Source organism: Eleutherodactylus coqui, chromosome 3 (genome assembly GCF_035609145.1).
Source record: "Eleutherodactylus coqui strain aEleCoq1 chromosome 3, aEleCoq1.hap1, whole genome shotgun sequence".
Classification (NCBI taxonomy): Eukaryota; Metazoa; Chordata; class Amphibia; order Anura; family Eleutherodactylidae; genus Eleutherodactylus; species Eleutherodactylus coqui.
In genome coordinates, this window is record NC_089839.1 from 267,077,842 (window position 1) to 267,099,864 (window position 22,023).

The window sequence follows — 22,023 nt, forward strand, 5'->3', positions numbered from 1 at the left end:
AGCATCAGCACGGCCGGCTCTAGAGAACATTGTTCTTGCGGGGAGAAGTCAGCTAGAACAGCGGCGCCGGCTGCAGTGACAGCGGGGTCAGTACGGCCGCCTCTGCAGAATATTCTTCTTGCAAGGAGAAGTCAGCTGGAACAGCGGCACTGGCTACAATGACAGCGGGGTCAGTAGCTGGGGCGCCGCAGAACTTGGAACCTGTAGGCACCTATAGTCACAGCGGAGGAAGCAGCACGGCCGCCTCAGCAGAAGTTTGCTGTAGCGGGCAGAACGCCAGCGGCTACACTGAGAGTGGAGGCGGGAGCAGGAGCGGCGCAGCACAGGCACATAGTAGAGGAGTCAACGCCACCGGCCTCGGGAGGGAAGACACTCACATAAGTGGCAAAGGCAAATGGCCGGCCGACAATGTGATGTGGAAACCACAGTGCTGAGGACCTGTGCGGCCGTGGAAGTGTAGCCAGCCCTGCAGCCAATCATAAACGGGGCGTCACCTTCCTGTCAAACAGCCTTTCCCTGGTGGACTCCCACCAGTTCCGGTGGCGTCAAGGTACAATAATACCAAAGTCTACACAGTCCTGTTAAAATGCCATGTTTTTGTCTGGTTAAAGATGAATCACTTCACATTTATTCCCACCTTCAGTTTATCTGTACAATTCCATTGAAAAACAAACAAATACATTTTGGGTGAGAAAAAAAAAAAAAAAAAGTAAAAAAAATAAATAAAAAAATGTGGTTGTATAAGTGTGAACACCCTCCTATATTTGTGGATAGTAGTCAGTACTCCACTGCCGTTATGTACGATGATTCTGATTTACCCGTTATAAAGTTCGGCTCTTCGAGGAGGATTTTCCTGACATTTTCTTAGTTGGTCTGTAAAGAGGGATCTGATTGATGGAAGGTATCAGTTAGCAGAAGGGACCAAAACATTTCCAAAGCATTAGATAAACCATGGAGCACAGTGAAGACGGTCAGCAGGAAGTGCATTACATTTGGCACAACAGTGACATTACCAAGAACTGGACGTCCCTCAAAAGTTGATGAAAGGACCAGAAGAAAATTAGTCCAGGAGGCAGCCCAAAGGCCGGCAGCAACATTAAAGGAGCTGCAGGAATTTCTGGCAAGTACTGGTTGTGTAGGACATGTAAGAATATTCTTCATATGTCTGGCCTATGGGGTAAGAGGAGAAAATGGAAGGAATTCCACCTTCCAGCATGACAACGACCCAAAGCCTACATACCTCCAAATCAACAAAAGAATGGCTTTGCCAAAAGATGATCGAAGTTTTGGGATGGCCCAGCCAGAGCTCAGACCTAAATCCCATTGAAAATCTGAGGGTTGACCTGAAGAGGGCACTACACACGAGATGCCCTCGCAATATAATACATTTGAAGAGCTTTTACAAGGAGGAGTAGGCAATGATTGCCAAGTCCAGATTTGCTATGGTTTTAGACACCTACGCAAAAAGGCTGAATGCTATCATAAAGTCAGAGGGTACATCAACAAATTTTTAGTTTTAGGGTGTGCATAGTTATGCAACCACACGGTTTTAATTTTTTTTTTACATTTTTTCCACCCTAAAAGATTTCAGTTTGTTCACAGTGAAAATAAATCTGAAAGGATTCATTTTCTGGCATGCAGACTATTAATATTCACTGTATACGTCAAAAATAAAAGAAACATACACCACTACAAAACAGCAAAGGTTACAACAGAATTTTACAGAATGCCTTCATTTTTGGTGGTCCAAAAGTACAGTTTAGTCATAAGACTTCTTACTTTTTTACATTTCACACACCTCTGTAAATACCATGTAACAGTTGCTCCAGAAATAGCAATTTGTTGGCATGTAAGGAAGAACTCACTCGTCCATATAAGGCCAAATAAATGGTACCACCACATGTAGCGGATACCTGCTAGTGGTTTATACTCCACTTGTCCATCTGATGACACCTGGGCGCTGCCTAAAATGGGGAGAAAAGACAAAAGTTCAGGATTAAATAAATACAATTTTACAATGGCAAAGGTAAAGTCCCCTGGTAGGGCACCGAGTCATGACTGACTCTTAGGGGGACGTCACATGAGGTTTTTGCAGGGTGGTTTGCCATTGCCTTCCCCAGTCATCTTTTACCCCCCCACCAAGCTGGGTACTCATTTTACCGACCTCGGAAGGATGGAAGGCTGAGTCAACCTTGAACCTACTACCTGAATCATGTGGGGGTGGTTGAACCTGCAACCTTCCGGTCGTGAGTGAGAGCTTAGGACTACATTTCTGCTGTCTTAATGTACAAAAGTGACTCTATACAGTTGAAGAAGAAAACACGAAAGTGTTAACGACTAGAGATGAGCGAGCGTACTCGGAAAAGCACTACTCGCTCGAGTAATTTGCTTTATCCGAGTATCGCTGTGCTCGTCCCTGAAGATTCGGGTGAACAGGTGAGTCGCAGCGGGGAGCGGGGCAGAGCGGGCGGGAGAGAGGGAGAGAAAGATCTCCCCTCCGTTCCTCCCCGCTCTCCCCTGCAGCTCCCCTGCAGCTCCCCGCTCCGTGCCGGCACCCGAATCTTCAGGGACGAGCACAGCGATACTCGGATAAAGCAAATTACTCGAGCGAGTAGTGCTTTTCCGAGTACGCTCGCTCATCTCTATTAACGACCTCAAAAAGTTGTATCTCCAGCATTCATATAAGACTGACTGAAACTGTACAAAAATATCCAATTCAGAATGCAAACAACCAGCAGGTTATGGTTATCCCTCCTGTCCAAAAACCACCAACATATATAACTGTATAGGATAAGATGATTGTGTTACTTAAAACATAACTTTTATTAAAACACAATTAAAATATTGGTGAAACCACAAATACAGACTCCAGCAGTGTACAAGGACTGGCTGCAGCCTTCAGCATGTATGAGGAAAGTAACCGGCTGCAGCTTGTAAACAGATCCCGGTAGAGAGAACGGGAGATGCAGAACTGCAGCGGCAGGGTCTGGAGCCATGGACTGGAAGTTTTGTTTTTTTTTAACGATTGCCTGCACTTTAAAATAACAACTTAGAAAGTCGTCCAATTTAGACGGTCACTAACTTTTGTGATTGCCAGTGTATTGGGTAGCAAAAGTGCAATTCACTGTATTGATCTAAAAATGACATTTTTGTGCTTTAAAATTAAAAAAAAAAAAAAGAAAAAAAAAAAAAGGTATAGCGCTGGCCACTAGGGGTCACTGCAGAGCAACATGAAGACAGCTGTCAACAAATGGAAGAGGATATGATGGGCAAGTCTAGTCCCATGGATAACTGGAGCTTATGAATATTGAGGATTAATCCTCTATGTTTGGCTACTACTAACAGAATGTAAGTTTCTTCTGGCAATACCTTATGCTTCCCTAGGAGAGGGCAGCAAAAAAACAAAAAAAAAACAACAGATTCCCTTCAAGGCCAAACTCCAACTTGCTAAGTAGCGTCCCACAAAGTCTAAACTTGGATGAAGAAGTCTCAGTTCACAGACCCTGAATCACAGCAAGCCCTTCAATAACTTCTTCCACTGGCATGTAGGTGAGATCCTAGGCTGCCTTGGTCTTGGATCTGAAACCAGACTATCTAGCTCCTCTAACCACACGCTTCGATAACTGGAGACAGATGCTATACACCACTAGGACTATTTGCTGCCAGGTTTTCCTAAATACAGACACCTCCTCTCCGTCAGAGTATTTCTTTCTTTTAGCAATTGGGTGTCATGAACCGGTTAATCTTCTGCACTTCTCAGAATTGAGAATGAAACTTGACCCATAAACCTTCCCGAGATCCAGCGGTAATAACCTGATAGATTTTACATTAAACATTGGATGTTTTTATTACGAATCTGAGTCTCATCCCAGAAATACCAGACGGATTCAAGCAGACGGTCCGATTTCCATAAGGACTACAGGAAAGACTCGAAAGAAGCACTCCTGCATTTATTGCTTGGCCTGTAATGATAATGTAGCAGCGATGACCGAGCTGTAGAATGGGTTTCATCCATATATTTGGAACCCTTTCATTATAGCCAGCGGTGTCATGTGACCCCAGTCTGACAACCAGTCCAGAGCGTGCTTTCCGGTATAGACAGGATGTCAGTCTGTCTCGGGCAGCTGATTTCCTGTCATCTACACAATTACATCAGCATCTATAAACTCTACACTCTGTAGGACCTCTTGCATATAGAGTGCTGCTCAGGACAGATACCTTATATAAGGGTACTTTTACACGGTCATCGCTTGCTTAAACACCGAGCCACCGTCGGCCCATTTAGACCGGCAGTCGTTCATCTACAAATGACTGCATGTTACTTTAAATGGAGGTAAGCAGCCGGAGGAAATCTTCTGTGCGCTCTGTGTGTGAAAGCGCAAGAGCAATAATCGCTGGTTATTGCTCCATAGAATGATGAGTGCAGTTATGAGACTCCCCTGGCTTACACCGTCTCTACGATCTCTATGTGCAGAAAATCCATCGTGTTTCTAAGAGACAGAGTGGGTCAGGAGGCGTGCTGTGTCTCCTTATGGAGAGCACCCAAAAAGTATGTGGAGACACCTAGGGGGTGAGTGCATCAAGGGATGGTATAGTCTCTTCTGCAGGAGAGCACCCAAAAGAGGCGTGGGGACACCTAGGTGGTGAGTGAGGAGACTTATAAGGCCATGCATGCTCCTCTGGGTCATTTATGCAAATAAGGAAGATGAAAACATACCTCTGCAGCGCCATCTATTGAATAGCAGCAGTCCTACAAATCAATGTGACTTTCTAACAAGTCTTAACAATGATTGGGAATCTGTGTAAAATATAAAAAGCACCAAAGTATATGGACCTGTGAACTTCTTGCAAAATGATGGCCTCCTCTCTGCTGCTTTACAGGAACTCTTGAGACACGGTCCATGAGATTTAGGTCTATCTACCTGCAAGAGCTTTGCTAAAGGTTGGATGCGTCGCTTACAGTCAGTATTCCAATTCAACCCAAAAGTGATGATAGGATTGTGTTTAGGGTCATCTAATTGATCCAGGCTAATTTTTATAGGGATCGTGAAATGTAAAAAATGATGTAAAAATGTAGAAAAAACCCTCAAAAATACTCCCTTCTTCAATCCTTTTCTGTCTTATATTGCAATCTAAGCTGTGGAAAGAAAAAAAGAATTCTTCCATAAATGTCCCTGGAGATCGGCCATCACCCCCTCCTCCTTCTCACAGCCTTGGATCCAGCTAGAAGACAACTGGCTGCAGTGGGAGTCTTCCTTCGCTGCTCCGCCTGCGATAGGAGACCAGGAACATTAATAAATCTCATCTCCTTAACCGTGTGCCAGGCAGAAACGGGAGAGATAGCAAGACTTTATCATCTGTTTCTTATTGCTTCAGGTGAAGTCAGACAGACAAGTTTGTAGACGGACAAGTTATGTGATTTATCTGTAGGGTCTCAGGTTGTGCCTAGATAAGTTATAGTACAGGCTGGAACTCGGGACCAGTGCGAGATAAGTAAATCAAATCAATTTGCAAACATCAGCTTTCTATACGATATTTATAATAAGAACCTGGGAATTTTGAAGTTATTGAAAAAAAAATATAAAAAGATCAACAACCTGGAGGAACAAAAATAGTTTAGTCTCTGCTAAATATGCAACCAGATCATTTTCCCAGGCCTTCAACTGATAGATCATGTTAGTAGACTGACATCTGGTGGTGATAAATAGCACTGCATGACTACTACTGAAAAAAACAGAGATGTATGTAGGCCAGTGGTGGACGGCTAATTCTAAAAAAAACTTCCCAACCTCTTTGAATAGGCCAGCTAATGTATATCTATAATATATAGCTAGCAAAAAGTCCTTAAAGTACCTATTTTAATAATTTTTCTTAGAGGGGTTGCACCACAATCTAAAGTCAACCCCTGTATGCTGTGTAAAGTACAATGGCTCAATGTTTAGCACTGTTGCTTTGCAGTACTGGAGTCCCGGGTTCAAATCCAACGAGAGGCAACATCCACACTCCAAAAACATACTGTCACCATGCAGAGGTGGAACCTGAAGCTTCTGGGCCCCAATGGAAAACCTGTAACAGGGCCCCCAACTATAATGCTTTATCCATAGTACTGGTCTCCCTATATGGAGAAGAAAGGCCTTATGGGCCCCTAAGGCTCCTCGGCCCGGGTGCAACCTATAGTTGCGCCAGTGTCCCCATGGGAACTCACAATCTCTGTACAGTGCTATATAAATGAGCAAAATACTCAAGGATGCACATGTGCGCTGCTCCATTCATATCAATGACAGCACCAGAAACTGCCAGGTCCAAGTGATCGGCGATCTCCAGTGCTGTCACTGATATGAAGGGAGTGGTGGTGCACATGAGCATCTTCAGGTCAATTCATGCAGGGACCATCGAGATTGGCGAGGGTCCCAGCAGTCGGACCCCACTGTGGATAGGGGATAACTGCAGATTTTGGTACAACCTCTTTCAAGAATAACTGACTGTTCAGAATAGTTTTCGGAAGCAGCTGCCACGTGTGTACATGAGCAATAAGACTATTTATAGCCATTATATTATGTATTTGTGACTTGCTCTCCCCCTCTGTAGGCTGTATCTAATTTTCAGTTTTCATTGAGCTGATGGGAGAAGCCTGGTTCCTGTGCAGTGTTTGCTCACAGAGAAAACTAGAATCTACTTTCTTGCTGTCTACAACATACACAGCATGTAGGACATGAGCAATGTAGATGTGATTTTAGCAATTGTAAATCACCCACCAGTTAGGCTATACAGAGTCTACATGTGTCTGCTTCTCCCTCCCCCCTCCCCCTTCTTTAAGTACATTTCTATGCACAGCACAAGTTATCCGCGCAAAAATGGAGCATGCTGCGATTTTTCATCCGCGAGCAGAAACCACAATTGGTTTTCGCCCGTATGCATGAAGAATCACTTTTCCATAGCATGCTATGGGCATCATTTGTTGCGGAATCCGGAAGCAGACACTCGACTCGGATTCCGCAATGCAAATCCGCCCATGTGCATGAGGCCTTAAGCTTAAGCTGACTGAAGAGACAGTGACCATTTATTGCATTTAGGTTTCAAAATCAAGAAACCTTCTAACTCATTTCCCATCTCCTTCCACATGGTTTAATTTCCCGTCACCTCCTTTGCTCTGCGTCCAAAAACCTGCTGAGGTTGATCAGAAAGCATCAGCAAGCTACGCAGGCAGTTCTGTCAGGTTCTCCTAATGACGTCCTTGTGGCAGTAACGAAAGCAGAGACGTTCGTCGGTTCCCTGTGTAGTGACAGGCAGTCTGTCTCTCTTACACACATTATATGGCTTCCCTGCATCCAGAGAATTCGTCTGCCGCTGGAATGAACTGTCGGAGCCAAGAATAAATCAATGTAAGAAATGTGGCGCTGGTGAGTGAGCTGAAGCAGCGCTCTAATGTTGGGGGACGTTCAATGTGACCGCTTCCTGAGAAGTGGTTCTCGGTTACCCGAATGAAGATCCTGAGATTACAAAAGGAGCAAGAAAGGGGATTTAACACAAATTTGCCTTTAGCTGCATATTTCTTATGAAAGGCAGACATCGTAGGAAAGAAACTGGACTCAAGACTGCTCAGGGAGAGCCGAGGAGCCGACTACATGGGATTTAGAACTCAATTACACAGTAAGCGCCCCCTAGTGGCAACCATTATGAAGACGTATTAGGACATTAATCAGCACAGAATTTTCAACCTAAAATAATATGATGGTAGAAAGCAGCCATTTAATTTAAAGCCCGATAAGCCCAAGGTAGTGAGGACGCTTTTTTTTAAGGCAGGAGTAGATCTTACAAGGCAGAGAAAGTCTAATGCCTCCTTCACACGGGCGACAAAGTCGCATAATTTTGTAGCGTTGCTACAAATCGCATGTATGAGAAACCCATGCTTTCCTATTGGTTCCTTCACACATGCGATATTTTGTAGCATACGACAACCCGACACAAAAACCTTGCGGGTCCGGCGATATGCCCGCGCCACGAGAAGTTTTGTAGCCCATGTAGCCTTCCTTTCTGCTGCATCGCATCAAAACACGGTTTTCGTGAGGTACGATGCGATGCAACTTTGACAGTAGGAAATCCTACTGTCAAAGATATAATCTAAGCCCTGGCTGCAGGGAAAATACACATACATCACCTTACAAATACTCTCCGACGCCGTAGCAGCTTCTCCCCGGGTCTCAGCACTGCTTTTCTTCATCATTTTCTGGTCGGGGATTGAAACATCCTCGCCTTCTGTAAGCGCTGGCTGTGATTGGCTAAGCATCAGCCAATCACAGCCAGCGCTCAATGAGTGGCTGTGATTGAACCAATCACAACCATTCATTAAATGCTGTCTGTGATTGGCTAAGCATCAGTCAATCACAGTCAGCGCTTCCAGGAGGTGGTTATTTTTCAATCCCTGTCCAGAAGAGAAGATGATGATCAGTGCCCGGGGAGAAGATGTGTCGGAGCCCCGGACAGCGCGGGAGAGGTGATGCATACTTTTAAAAAACGTTTTTCTTCAGCTATGGCTGATTTTCAGGGTAGGGTGTATATTTCAACCCCTCCCCCCCCCCCAAATCCTTGCATATGGTGCATGCAGCGAGAAGACGCAGCAACATCGCATAGACCGGCGATGCAATATTACCGCAATTTTCTCGCGGCGATGCCGTGTCGCCTGTGTGAGGGAGGCCTAAAAAGAAGATTTTATTTGTCTTCAGAAAAAGTCTTTAGTGTCAAAGTGTCAAAAACTGTACCAAAGTGCATTGTGTGAGCCCGGTCTAAATGATGCCCTGCTGTAATGGACCTTTTCTAGGACTGTTCTTAAGGCCAAGAGAAAAACCTGGTCACACTAAATAGGCCATAAAGTTGCAAGAAAACGTAAGTGTAACCCTTTTAGATGTCCCCAGATTTCTGCAGTGATTAATAAAATGTGGTCTGATTGTTATGCAAGTCAGAATTATAGACAAAGTCAATCAAACTAAACGAATAGCATAACAGTTGTAGCGCATATATTTTATTGCGCACAGAGAGTAAACGTCCACAGTGCAGGGAAAAAGAAGGATGCGGTCCCAAATGAGGGTTTTGATGCAGTTTTTAAAGCCAAAACCAGAAGTGGATTAAAAAAAAACAGAAATATTATATGTCCAGCATATTTTATCTCTTTTTAGGATCATACCCAATTTCGGTTTTAAAAACAGCATCAAAATCATAAACAAGACCCGTACATGGGACGACACCCTAATAACTTCTTCAAAAGCTAGTTTGTAGAAAACTGTTTAAATTCCGAAGATGAGATAGGAAGTGTGCGTTTCACAGGTGCTTGCCCAATAAATAAAGGCACACAAAGCCCAGTTACTGACAAATCTGTTCTTCTCAAGAAAGATTGGTAGGGGTGAAGCATGTTTGGATGCAAATAACTTTCAGAAGACCTCAGAATACATAATAGTGGGTTTATATTGAAAACATAAAATGTAATGAAGACGTAAAGGGGTTTTCCAAGCTATTTTAATAACCTATGCTGCAGCTTTCACCGTTTTAAATGGGAGCTGCACATTATAAAAAAAACTTGCCTGAAGACCCCTTAAAAAGCTTTTGGACTCACCTGAGGTCCCCATGCTAAGCAGCACCGCAACCCAAAGTATCCAGTAGAAGAGGAGAATGAGAAAGGTCCAGAGTGGCTGAAGCATCAGGAGGGGGATGTGCCTGATAAATCTGCTTGCAACTTGAAACAGTTCAATTGTCATTTGTAACCTCTTTCTCATCAAGAATGTTACAATGATCAGCACAATCTGAAAAATGAAAACGCAGTAACTAGAAAACATTCAGGGCATGGATTGGTAATTTTTTTATTTAATTAAATTAAGGACGCAGATTAGCCAAAAAGTTCCATCAGACAGTAAGGCTGGGCTCACACAACCGGAATGGATTCTGCATGCTGGAGGCCCGCAGCAGATTCCGGCTGTGAGCCCAGTTGGTGACCCTGCATACGGCACGAACCTGTATTGCGTACGGCTGCCTAGGCTCATAGATGGTCATGTGCAGGACAGGTTTTTGTTTGTTTGCATTTCCCGCGGCGTCATTTAGTGATGACGAGGGTACCCGCAGCTCATACACAAAGTCAATTGCTTATGGGCAGCAGGTTGGATGCCTCCATTGACTTCAAGTCTGTTCGTGGGAGACCTCCCTTGCAAATACTGATGATTTTTAAAACGTAATATTTAATCTTTTCCACAGCCAGCAAATTACTGATATCTAGCAGCAAAAAAAAAAAAATCTCGTATTGTTATTTTTGCAGAAAGCAGTTTGGCTTCAAAATGTTGTGGGAGCAAAGGGTGTCAGCACTTAGTGTGGTTCACTATAAGGTGCAGCACAGCTTGCCAGTTTTAATAGTATGAGCGCTACTAAGAGACTGTGAGCCTGCATTGCAAACACCCGAAACAGCTGTTTGTGCATGGCTTTTGGCTTAGCTTTTACTTCCCGGTCATTGTTACAAGGCTTGTATAAAGAGTCTAACTTTGACTTGCAGAAATGCTGCCCTCCAATAGGTGGCACTCTGGAGCTATGTTTCCATCTCCCTTACTTGCATGGTGCACTACATGTATCTGTGTGACTAGCACCCTTTATATGCCTTATCTATCCCCCATTATATGGTAGGTGGTTGAGTGGCTCTTCATTAGTATTTTGTACCTTTGCAACCTCCTCCGTTAACGTTTATGCCGGTTCTGCATGCTGCTCGGAAGTGTTGTTAGCTGCCCTTGTATGTCTCTATCAGTATACTAGTAAGTATGGATGCCTTCTCTGATCTTTGATTACAACTGATCCCTTTATCTGCCATATATCTAGCAGCCGATACAGTAAATACTTACAGATATTAATGTTGAAACTATGGAGAATCCAAGCAAAAATTTAGCGTTTTCTTTTTCCGTTTCCAGCTCATAACTAACGTCATATATATGATCATAGTACAGCCACCACAGAACTCCAGTAACAACTAGAAGAAAAACACATGAACGTCCTTAACTGTCATAGAATACATCTACTAAAAAATCTAGAAAAAAAAAAAAAAAAAAAGAATAAGAGATCAGGAATAGAGATGAGCGAGCATACTCGCTAAGGGCAATTACTTGATCGAGCCCTTAGCGAGTACCTGCCCGCTCGGGAGCAAAGATTCAGCTGCCGGCGGCAGGGGAGAGCGGGGGGCCGCAACTCACCTGTCACCCGCGCCGGCACCCGAGTCTTTGCTCCCGAGCTGGAAGATACTCACTAAGGACAATGCTCGATCGAGCAATTGTCCTTAGCGCGTATGTTCGCTCATCTCTAATCAGGAAGAACAAATGCAATCTAACATAATGTAGAGTGGTCCGGCTCCTCATCTACTGCGAAATATAAAAATAGTATAGTGACCATTGCTGCAAACAGAAGTGCTAATTGAAACAACATTAAGAAACCGCTATTTAAGGTCGCTATCTCAGGACCGACAATGATCGCTAAGCTATGGCCTCATTGTCTGATAGGCCGGGGTCCGACAGCTGGGTCACCTGCTGTGGACTAGAAAGATGTGGTAGTAGTACTAAGAAAGGGCTATGCCACTTATCATCCTGTTGCCTCTACTTCCAGAAACCACATGATCGTGGTCAACCATTGACTATAATAAGCTGACTATGTGGCCTTTGGAAAAAGCTTAGTGGAGCCAACAGGATGAAAAGCAGCACAGCGATTTCTTAGTGTCAATCACACTTTGCTCTAGAAATTAGCAGGCTGCAACCAATCAGACCTATGGAATATCCAGCAAAGGATTATTCAACTTCTAGCTATTTTTCTGCAGAATTCAGACAGCTCCGTACATTGCGCAGTGGTCTGGGTTGGTACTGCAGGCCGAGTCCCATTCACTTCAAGAAGACTCAGCATAATACTCAGGACCAGATGCAGCAAATTTCAGGTGCTTAAAAAGGTGTCCCACTTCAGGATTCAGAGAGCTCCATACATTGCGCAGTGGCCGGGGTTTGTACTGCAGGCAGAGTCCTCTTGAGATGAATGGGACTCAAACTGCAGTACAAACCCGGACCACTTCGCAATGTACTGAGCTCTTCGAATCCTGAAATGAGACAGCTGGAAGTGGGACAACCCCTTTAAAGGGGTTGTCCCGAGGCAGCAAGTGGGTCTATACACTTCTGCATGGCCATAATAATGCACTTTGTAATATACATTGTGCATTAATTATGAGCCATACAGAAGTTATAAAAAGTTTTATACTTACCTGCTCCGTTGCTGGCGTCCTCGTCTCCATGGTGCCGACTAATTTTCGCCCTCCGATGGCCAAATTAGCCGCGCTTGCGCAGTCCGGGTCTTCTCCTCTTCTCTATGGGGCTCCGTGTAGCTCCGCCCCGTCACGTGCCGATTCCAGCCAATCAGGAGGCTGGAATCGGCAATGGACCGCACAGAAGCCCTGCGGTCCATGAAGACAGAGGATCCCGGCGGCCATCTTCAGCAGGTGAGTATGAAGACGCCGGACCGCCGGGATTCAGGTAAGCGCTGTGCGGGTGGTTTTTTTAACCCCTGCATCGGGGTTGTCTCGCGCCGAACGGGGGGGGGGGGGGGGGGTTTAAAAAAAAAAAAAAAAACCCGTTTCGGCGCGGGACAACCCCTTTAAGTACCTGAAAATTGCTGCATCTGGTCTTACGTATTATGCCATCTGGTTACAGATGTATTAGGATACCAGTTTCCACCTACTGTAACAACCCCGTAAAACCAATGGGTGATGTGTAGAGGTGAGCGAGCACGCTCGGATAAGGCAGTTACTCGAGCGAGCATCGCTTTTCTCGAGTAACTGCATTCTTGTCCAAGCAGGCTCGGGGGGCGGCGGAGAGAGATCTCTCTCACTCCCCCCCCCCCCCCCCCCGCGGACGAGAATGCAGTTACTCGAGAAGAGCGATACTCGCTCGAGTAACTGCCTTATCCGAGCGTGCTCGCTCATCTCTAGTGATGTTGTATCAGCATCTGCTAAAAATGTAGTAAAAAGAACTAAATTCCATCACATCTTGAGTAAATGCACAGAGCCTTATAATTTACATTTCATGCATCAGGTCCCCAATATTCAAATATACCAGATAAATTACACAAAGTGGTTGGAAGATACTTACAGAGTAAACCGAACATGAGCAGGGTTACAAAGATATGGACCAATAGTGTGTTTATGTAACGGAATGATATGACCATCACCACTGACAAGGCTGGAGGAAGAAAAATATTCTTTTGTAAGTCATAGCAAAAGTGTGATAAATCATACATGTTGTAATATAGGACATGTTCCCACGTAGCGGAAAACTTTGAGAACGTCTACAACGGACATTCCACACCAAATTCTGCATCCCAACAGCGACGGAAAACTAGTTAAAAACTGGACCTCAGTTGGGATGTGGAATTTGTGCAGAATATCCTTTGCGGACATTCCACTACATTTTCTTGCTGCATGGGAACATACCCGTACCCATTAAGATCCGAGCGCCGTAAATATACGGCGTTTCGTCCTGGGCTTTAATCCCGCCTATAGTAAATAGACAGCATGGGATTAAAGCTCCAGCAATCAAGCAGGAGCAGGTCGGCTTCTCAGCTGTCAGATGAAGCAGAAGACCCTGAGGAGAAGCATTTTTTATTAACCACTTCTAGCTTCTCCTTTACAAGCTATATAGTGCTCAATGAGCGCTACATGGAGAATGCAGGAAGCAACACATTTCCTGCATGGGACCCAGTGAACAGAGCAGTAGGGTCTTACCCTTGGCAAGCTCTGAAAGTGACTATTGTAACACATGGGGAGGTCTTCCCCTGTAACTTGGTCTCCTATGCATGCCTCGGTTACAGCGGAAAAGTGTGAAATAAAGAAATACAGTGTGAATATACTCCAGGGGGTCTTATATGACATCATGGGGGACATAGAAGTTACAGAAACATAAGTAAAATAAATATATATCAAAATGTCCAAAACAAAATGGCAACCCATTCAGTACTGTCACATAAATGTAAACATTTTAAAAATGAACTATAATTTTTTTTTTTTTTTTAATGTAACGTTACCGCTAATAAAATAAACTGAAAAACAATTTCAGTAAAAAACAAACAAACAAAACACACAGCAAAATTAATTTTGGTAGATAGTGCCATAAAACCACCAAATTGGTAAAATTGCTAAAAAGTGTCTGATCTTTTAGGGCGGAAACACTCCTTAAGGGGGTGTGTCACCACTTCACAACTGCTTTCTCCTTCCTGCTTGCTGCATGACATGTGACTGCCGCAGCCAATCACTGACGACCGCAGTAGTCTTCTACAGCCAGTGATTTGCTGACCGAGACATGTGACTGCTGCAGCCACCAGGAGGGACAGAATGGTTGTGAAGGAATTTAAAGTGGTTTTCCCACCACTTAAAAGTCTCATTCAACTTGCAACACTATTGCTGTGTAATGAACAATGAAAGTCCTAGCCTCCTACTGCCGTGCGTTTACCCTCAGACCCCCCTTCAGTATGTTCTGAGATCTCCGCCTCCTGCATGTATTGGTGACCCTACTGCTTATATATGTAGGATCCCACTGTCTATGGCCACCAGTAGGGGCGATCATAGACGGTCTCATACAAACTCTTGGGTGGTTCATGGCAGCACGGCTCACTTATTGTACAGTCATCGAGTTATGAAAGGGGCAGCTATTGGATTGTTTGGGGCGGGGGGGGGGGGGGGGGAGGGGTATGTAACAGGCCTGTACAGGTAAATTGCTTTGGGAGCAACAGCTGAGTTTTCTTTTTTCTCTGGAGTCCCACTGTTCAGCACTAGAGATGAGCGAGCATACTCACTAAGGCTAACTACTTGAGCGAGTAGTGCCTTAGTCGAGTATCTGCCTGCTCATCTCTAAAGATTCCGCTGCCGGTGCGGGTGACAGGTGAGTTGCAGCGGTGAGCGGGGGGAGCGGGGGAGAGAGGGAGGGAGAGATCTCCCCTCCTTTCCTCCCCGCTCTCCCCCACTACTCCCGGCCCCCCGCCGGCACCCGAATCTTTAGAGACGAGCGGGCAGATACTCGACTAAGGCACTACTCGCTCGAGTAGTTAGCCTTAGCGAGTACGCTCGCTCATCTCTATTCAGCACCTAAAAATTCAATCATCTTACGGCTGGGTTCACATGGGAAGGATTCTCTGGATGGATGGATTGTCCGCACGGTAATTCCGTCCATGGCTTCTAATCCCTGAATTAGCCAGCAGAGTGGATGAGATCAGCGAAAATCTCGTCCACACACTGCGGCCAATCCTTTGCGGAAAAACAGTGCGGAAACGGCCATGCGGTGCGGAAATTAAATACGCAGCATGTCAATTCTTTTTTTTTTTTTCCCGCAGTGGCCTCTCTCCTCTCTATGGGGAGAGATGGCCGCAGCGGAAATGCAGGCAGCAAAGCCGCTTCAAAACCCACAGCTGCGGCTTTCTAGCAGAATTCTCATGCATTTTCAGTGCGGCCAATCCGCAAGAATTCCGCTGGAAATCCGTCCCGTGCGAGCCCAGCCTAATAATGATAGCGCCATTTATCAGGGTCTTTAACTGAAAGAGCCGATGTAGCGGTCCTCTTACCTGCAGAACTAAGGTAGGGGGTGCAGACAGGCCCCTAAACCAGTGGGTTTGCCTTTTCCTGAAGTCTTACAAGTATAACTTACTAATAACTGTAAATCCTCCTACCTACTGCAAGAACGCTCAGCCCCACCACATTGTCTCTGCCGGCCATGATCCCACTCAGTATACGATGAAAGAAGTCCACTTCATTGATCACATCGATCAAGACTGATGCAAATTTGCTGTAACACTCCGGATTCTGAGGAACGCAGCGATTGAAGAGCGGAAAAGATTTGCTGAGAGAAACGAAGTACAGCTAATTAATAAACAGACGTGGAGGAACTTCACAATACTGCTAGACATTTTATACGCTGACTTATTATTCTAATTACAGATCATTAAAGGAGCTCGTTGTTTTTTAGTTCCTAAAATATTAAATACAACAGCGAATGTATCATGTGCGTCATCATTTAAATAAAATGTATATACGGGACCAGCCAAAAGTTTGGACACACCATTTTATTGCAATTTTTTTCCTCATTTTCATTCAGATTGAAGACCCAAAAACCTTGGAGGAACACATATGTAATAAAGCAGTAAACAAAAAATGGGGTAAACCACAATATATTTTATATTCTTCAAAGTAACCCCTTTTTGCTTTGCACGCTCTTGGCACTCTCTCAATCAGCTTTACGAGGTCATCACCTGGAATGGTTTTCAATTAACATGTATGTCTTGTCAAGAGTTATTTTTTTGTGGAATTTCCGGCCTTCTTAATGCATTTGAGACCATCAGTTGTGTTGTGTAGAGGTCAGGTTGGTACACAGTCCCATACAGCGGTTAGCCCGATTCAGCTACTGTTCTAATCCACATTATGTCCATGCACCATTACTTTTAGATATGAAGGTCAGTCAATCCGAAAATTTCAAGAACTTTGAAGGTATCCTAAAGTTTGGTCATGAAAACCCATCAAACGCTATGATGAAACTGGTTCTCATGAGGACCGGCCCAGGAAAGGAAGACCAAGAGTTTTCTTTGCAGCTGAGAATAAGTTCATTAGAGTTTCCAGCCTCAGAAACCCCAAATTATCAGCCCCTCAGATCAGAGCCCACAACTGTTCAGAGATCAAGCCTTTTTGGTCAAATTGCTGAAAACAAGTCTGCGGAACATCAACATGAAGAAGAGAATTGGGCCAAGAAACACAAGGAATGGACATTAGACCAGTGGTAATGTGTACTTGGTCCAAATTTTAAGATTTTTGGTTCCAATTGTCATGTCTTTGTGACATGCAAAAAATATGGGCGGATGGGTTCTACATGTGTGGTCCCCACCATGAAGCATGGAGGAGGTGTGATGCGGTTGCTGCTGTGCTGGTGGCACTCTTGGTGATGGCATGTCACAGCATTCTGCAGTGACATGCCATCCCACCTGGTCTGCACATAGTTGGACACATCTCCGGGCTGTGCAAGGGCTAAATGACCAAGCAGGAGAGTGATGGAGTGCTGCGTCAGATGCTACAGTCGACCACAATCACCTGACAATTGGGACGACTTGGGATGAGCTGCACTGCAGAGTGAAGGAAAAGCAGCCACCAAGCGGGAACTCTTTCAAGAATGTTGGAAAACCATTCCAAGTGACGACCTCATGAAGCTGATTGAAAGAATCAAAACATATCAAAGCAAGAGGGGGCTATTTTGAAGAATCTAAAATATAAAAACATATTCTGGTTTAAAAACATTTTTTGTTTTCTACTTAATTCCATGTGTTGCTCCATCGTTTTCAGGTCTTCAATACGAATCTACAATGTAAAAAAAAAAAAAATCAATAAAAAACAAAACAAAAAAAATGGAATGAAAAGGTGTGTCCAAACTTTTGACTGGCACTTTATGTAGTAAATACAGGCCACTATTTTTCTAGACTGGTGCAAAGATGTCGGTGGAAATGATTTTTGAGAAATCCATTAAAAAGGGGCACGTTTCCTAATTGGCAGTTTTTTCTTAAAGGGGTTGTCTCGAGGAAGCAGTGAATTATTTTTTTTTGCCCAGTCCCCCTTATTAAGCATACATTACTAAGCCCCCCTGTAAATGACTTTTCTAGCCAGTTTCTACTTACAGTTCCAGCGTTTCAGCAACTTATAAAAAGTTTCCCCAAGATGGCCGCCGGCTCTTTTCCCGTCGCTTGCTGTAGCCCGACGTGCGCGCTCCCGAGACGCTACCAGCTGTGTCTCCCTGACAACCAGACGCCCCGCAGCCGCTGACCGGACCCACCGCGGCCGCCGACCACAGCACACGCTCTTGGGCCACAGTCACCCACCGCCAGGCAGCAGGTAACCGGCGGTAGGCCCCGGGGCCACAGCGGCAGGTCCCGGGGCCACAGCGGCAGGTCCCGGGGCCACAGCGGCAGGTCCCGGGGCCACAGCGACAGTCCGTCACTCGTCACCCCCATCAGTCCGTCACCCATCACTTACCTGGGCGGCTGGGCGGCACAAGTTTCTGCACCTTCCTCTAAGAGAGGATGGTAGCAGAATGGCCGCTCCAGTGCGCTCCCGAGAAGATACAGCTCGTCTGCGCATTCGCAGAAGAGCTGTAGCGGCGAGCACACTGAAGCGGCTTGTGCTCAGAGCAGAAGACCGGACTGCGCAAGCGCATCTAAAAAAGCAAGCCGCCAGCGAAATTAGACGGAACCATGGAGACGAGGACACCAGCAACGGAGCAGGTAAGTGAATAACTTCTGTATGGCTCATATTTAATGCACAATGTATATTACAAAGTGCATTAATATGGCCATACAGAAGTGTATAACCCCACTTGGTTTTGCGAGACAACCCCTTTAATGTCTGACAGTGTGAAAAAGAAATCTACTGCACTTCTACGCACGTAGATGTGAATATGAACTAAGATTTGTACCATTTCTTCCTATTTAATGTAGTAATTGTGGCCTAAACTACGGCTCCCTTTGCCATCACATCCACTTTTCTTGTCACTCACCAAAGTCACAAATGTTTACGCTGAAGTGTTTCACGTTGCCACACGCAACATTGTAGCAGCTCAATTTATGGCAAGCCCTGGCCTCGGTCACACAGCTGATTACAATGGCCCATCAGCATTGGTTTCCTCTCACGTGGATCTGCACCAATAATCTGAGGAATGCTGCTGCGGATGTACCTGCAGATTTAGCCCCATCCAATAGAACAAGTCCGCATGTGGCCACCTGATGCAGCTTCTGGGTTAAGAATTGCACGTTGAATTATTTTTTTTCTCCAACGCGGATTCCCGTTGAATTCAATGGGATGTAAAAATAAGTCAATAACAACCCCTGTATGAAGGGGGCATGATATATGTGGGCTTGTGTGTTTAACCTCTTACTGACACGGCCTATTACGGACCTAAGGATGCAACAATTTGGGGGAATTTTCCCCTCTACTTTGTACCCTTGACGTGGGCTTGTAAGCTTACGTATTTTGACTAAAATATAAAAGAATACCTGGTCTATTTGTAACTTTTGCAGTAAGTAGTCTGCCTTATGAATACTGGGGGAGACCTGGGTGTCTCCACCATCGTGGTTCACTTGTGGGGAGCAGAGGAGCCCACCGGATCGAAAAGTGGCGTCACTAATAGGCTATAAGCCTGCGTGAGGCACTGCCCGTGTGGTTGACATCCTTAATATGCCATGTTTATGTGCAAGTATTATACTAACCCCCCCTCAATGTGTTAAGCATTCACATGCTGCGATCAACACTGATCACCATAAGAGGTTAACAGCAGGAGGACGGCAGTCAGTCACAACCGACTCCTGCTGAGAATGGCAAGGACTCAGGTTCTTAACCATCCATAAGACGTAATTATACCCCTTCTTGTGGCAAAACCTTCTCATCCAGGATGTACATATACGCCCAGGGGGCAAGGAATGGGTTATTTTAAAGGTTTTAGCCATTTTTCCATTTTTAAGTACTTTTTCTGGGGGCTTTCTCTCTTGCACATCCCTCTTGCATTGTTTGTATGTACGGGTGTAGCAGGATGCGTGTGCTTTATGGAAGCTGCAAAGTAAGGGAAGGAAAAGGCACCTTTGCATAGAGCAACTATCATTCAGAAAAGTTAAAAGTGTAAGACCGACAGGCGTTCATTTGCTTTTACACGGAGCGATGATTGTTCATTTGTTGTTTGCCAAAATATTACTCGGAGGGGGATCTCCATTGTAGCTGCAGTTACAAGCGACAGCCACTATACAGGAGTCGGAGCAGCAGCTTCCTCTCTGACTCCAATGTATACTGGGTGCTGTGAGCAGGCGCATGATCAGCTGAAGCTGATGGGTCATCAATACCATTTTCATGGAGAACCCCTTTAAAATAAATAGTCCAATTACCATTGAAACATCCCCTTTTACATTCAGCTAGCGAGCTGACTTGGACCCCAAAATTGCTGCCAGCCCTGTGAGAGTCTTTTATGCTTGTCACACACATTTACTTTACCTCTAGAGATGAGTGAGCAGCTCTGATAAGGCAGTTACTCGAGCGAGCATCGCTCTTCTAGAGTAACTGCATTCTCGTCCGAGAAGGCTCGGGGGGGGCGACGACGTGGTGAGTGTGAGTGTGAGTGTGTGTGTGTGTGTGTGTGTGTGTGTGTGTGTGTGTGTGTGTGTGTGTGGGGAACAGAGATCTGCCTTATCCGAGCGTGCTCGCTCATCTCTAATTACCTCTTATAATTATCAGTGACGTCCTGCAAGGATAAATAACGCTGGCAAAATAGATTCCACAATCTCACAAGAGTCAACTTTACTAAACGGTTTTCCTCTTCTATTAATTAATAGTATTTTCTTAGCGATACGGGATAGTGGTCAGTTAACGATGTCATTAGAATCTCACCTTGGAGGAACCGGGAGTACAGGACACCATTCTGAAGCCTTGGGATGGTTGGTATACTCAGTGTAGTTCAACTTATATGCACAAAGGTGTGAGCCTGGATGACAAGACAGAAGACAAGAGTTGTAACATACTGCAACTATGCGACGACAAATCCTAAACAGCATCGACATGAGGACATTGTATCCCATCGAGCGCCGACTGGACAGTTATTTTCATCTATTTAATTTAATGATATCGCACTAAAATGTTCCAAAGCAAAGTACGGAGGCTGCTGGGAAATCCTCATGGTATAGAGGACGGCTTTAACCCCTTCCTGCTCCAGGGAGCAAGTTTACATCCTGGCAGCGGGTTACTTCCCGCAACAGGGCGTAAACTTACGTCCTGGGGATAGCGCGAGATCCCTTTAATTCCGCGCTATCCCGCCGCGGGAGCCGGCTGTCAGTCATAGCCAGCCTCCCGCTGATAACCCCTTCCCTGATGCGATCTATGTAGATCGCGGTATGGGAGGGGTTTACAGAGGGAGCGCGCTCCCTCTGTGACGTCATCGGGCTCTCGCGATATAATTGCAGAGAGCCCGGTAGAAAAATTTTAAAAAGTTACAGGACTTTAAATGCAGCGATTTAGAAAAAAAAAGGGGGGTTTTTATTGCAGAAAAGTGGAAAAACCTAAAAAAAAAAAAAAATAAATGTAAGAATTTTGGTATCGCTGTAACCATACCGACCCTCAGAAAAAATGGATTGTGTCATTTATGCCGCATGATTAAAAAAATAAATAAATAAGTAAAAAAATCTATGGCAGAATTGATGCATTTTCTCTCCCTGTTATCATAAAAAAAATAATAAAAGTTTTACAATATAGTCAATGTATCCAAAAATGGTGCCAATAAAAACTACAGTTCGCCACGCAAAAAACAAGCCCTCATACAGCCGCGTCGACGGAAAAATAAAAAAGTTATGACTTTTGAAAAATGGAGAAGAAAATCCGCCAAAAATCGTGGCGTCCTTAAGCCCAAAATAAGCCATGTCCTTAAGGGGTTAAAGGAATTTTTCCCACTTAAGACATTTATCAAGCATCCACAGGAAAGCTAATACATGTATGATAGCTAGGACCCCGAGTGATCTTGAGGACGGTACACCTAAATTCCCCTAATGGATGGAGCTGTTAGGCACATGTGTGACATACAGATTTTGGTGTGAACTCACCATGGATTTTCCTCCCTCGCTCGAGGAGGTGAATTTTCTTTCTGAACTCTACCTCTAAACGTAGATTTAGCCCCGTCAATGGGCAAAATCTGCATGTGGGATATTGACGCAGAAGATCGTATTTTCATGTCGCTTCTTAAAGGGGGTTTTCAGGGAGAATACTACTGATGTATCCTCAGTGTAGGTCATCAATAGTTGATCGGCCCGGGTCTATCACTCGGGACTCCAACCGATCAGCTGTGTGGGCGCATGCCGGCAGCGCCGCAAATACATAGAGGTCGAAGCTAAAGCAGCGGAAGTCTTTCACAGACCTCTGTGTAGTGGCCGGCACTTGTAACTGCAGGCACGGTTCTCATAGAAATCAACTCAAGCCTT

At 44.9% G+C, this 22,023-nt stretch overlaps 1 protein-coding gene across 1 annotated transcript in view; it reads right to left on the reverse strand.

Moving 5' to 3' along the window:
- The window catches only part of SLC44A3 (solute carrier family 44 member 3), a 92,361-nt gene that overhangs the window by 46,422 nt on the left and 23,916 nt on the right, over positions 1-22,023 (reverse strand). The window contains exons 6-11 of the mRNA XM_066597389.1: positions 20,447-20,540; positions 15,712-15,881; positions 13,146-13,235; positions 10,872-10,996; positions 9,608-9,794; positions 1,799-1,964 (exon numbers count right to left, since the gene is read on the reverse strand). Coding sequence (XP_066453486.1) covers positions 1,799-1,964; positions 9,608-9,794; positions 10,872-10,996; positions 13,146-13,235; positions 15,712-15,881; positions 20,447-20,540 — 832 coding nt within the window. The remainder of the gene's footprint in view (positions 1-1,798; positions 1,965-9,607; positions 9,795-10,871; positions 10,997-13,145; positions 13,236-15,711; positions 15,882-20,446; positions 20,541-22,023) is intronic.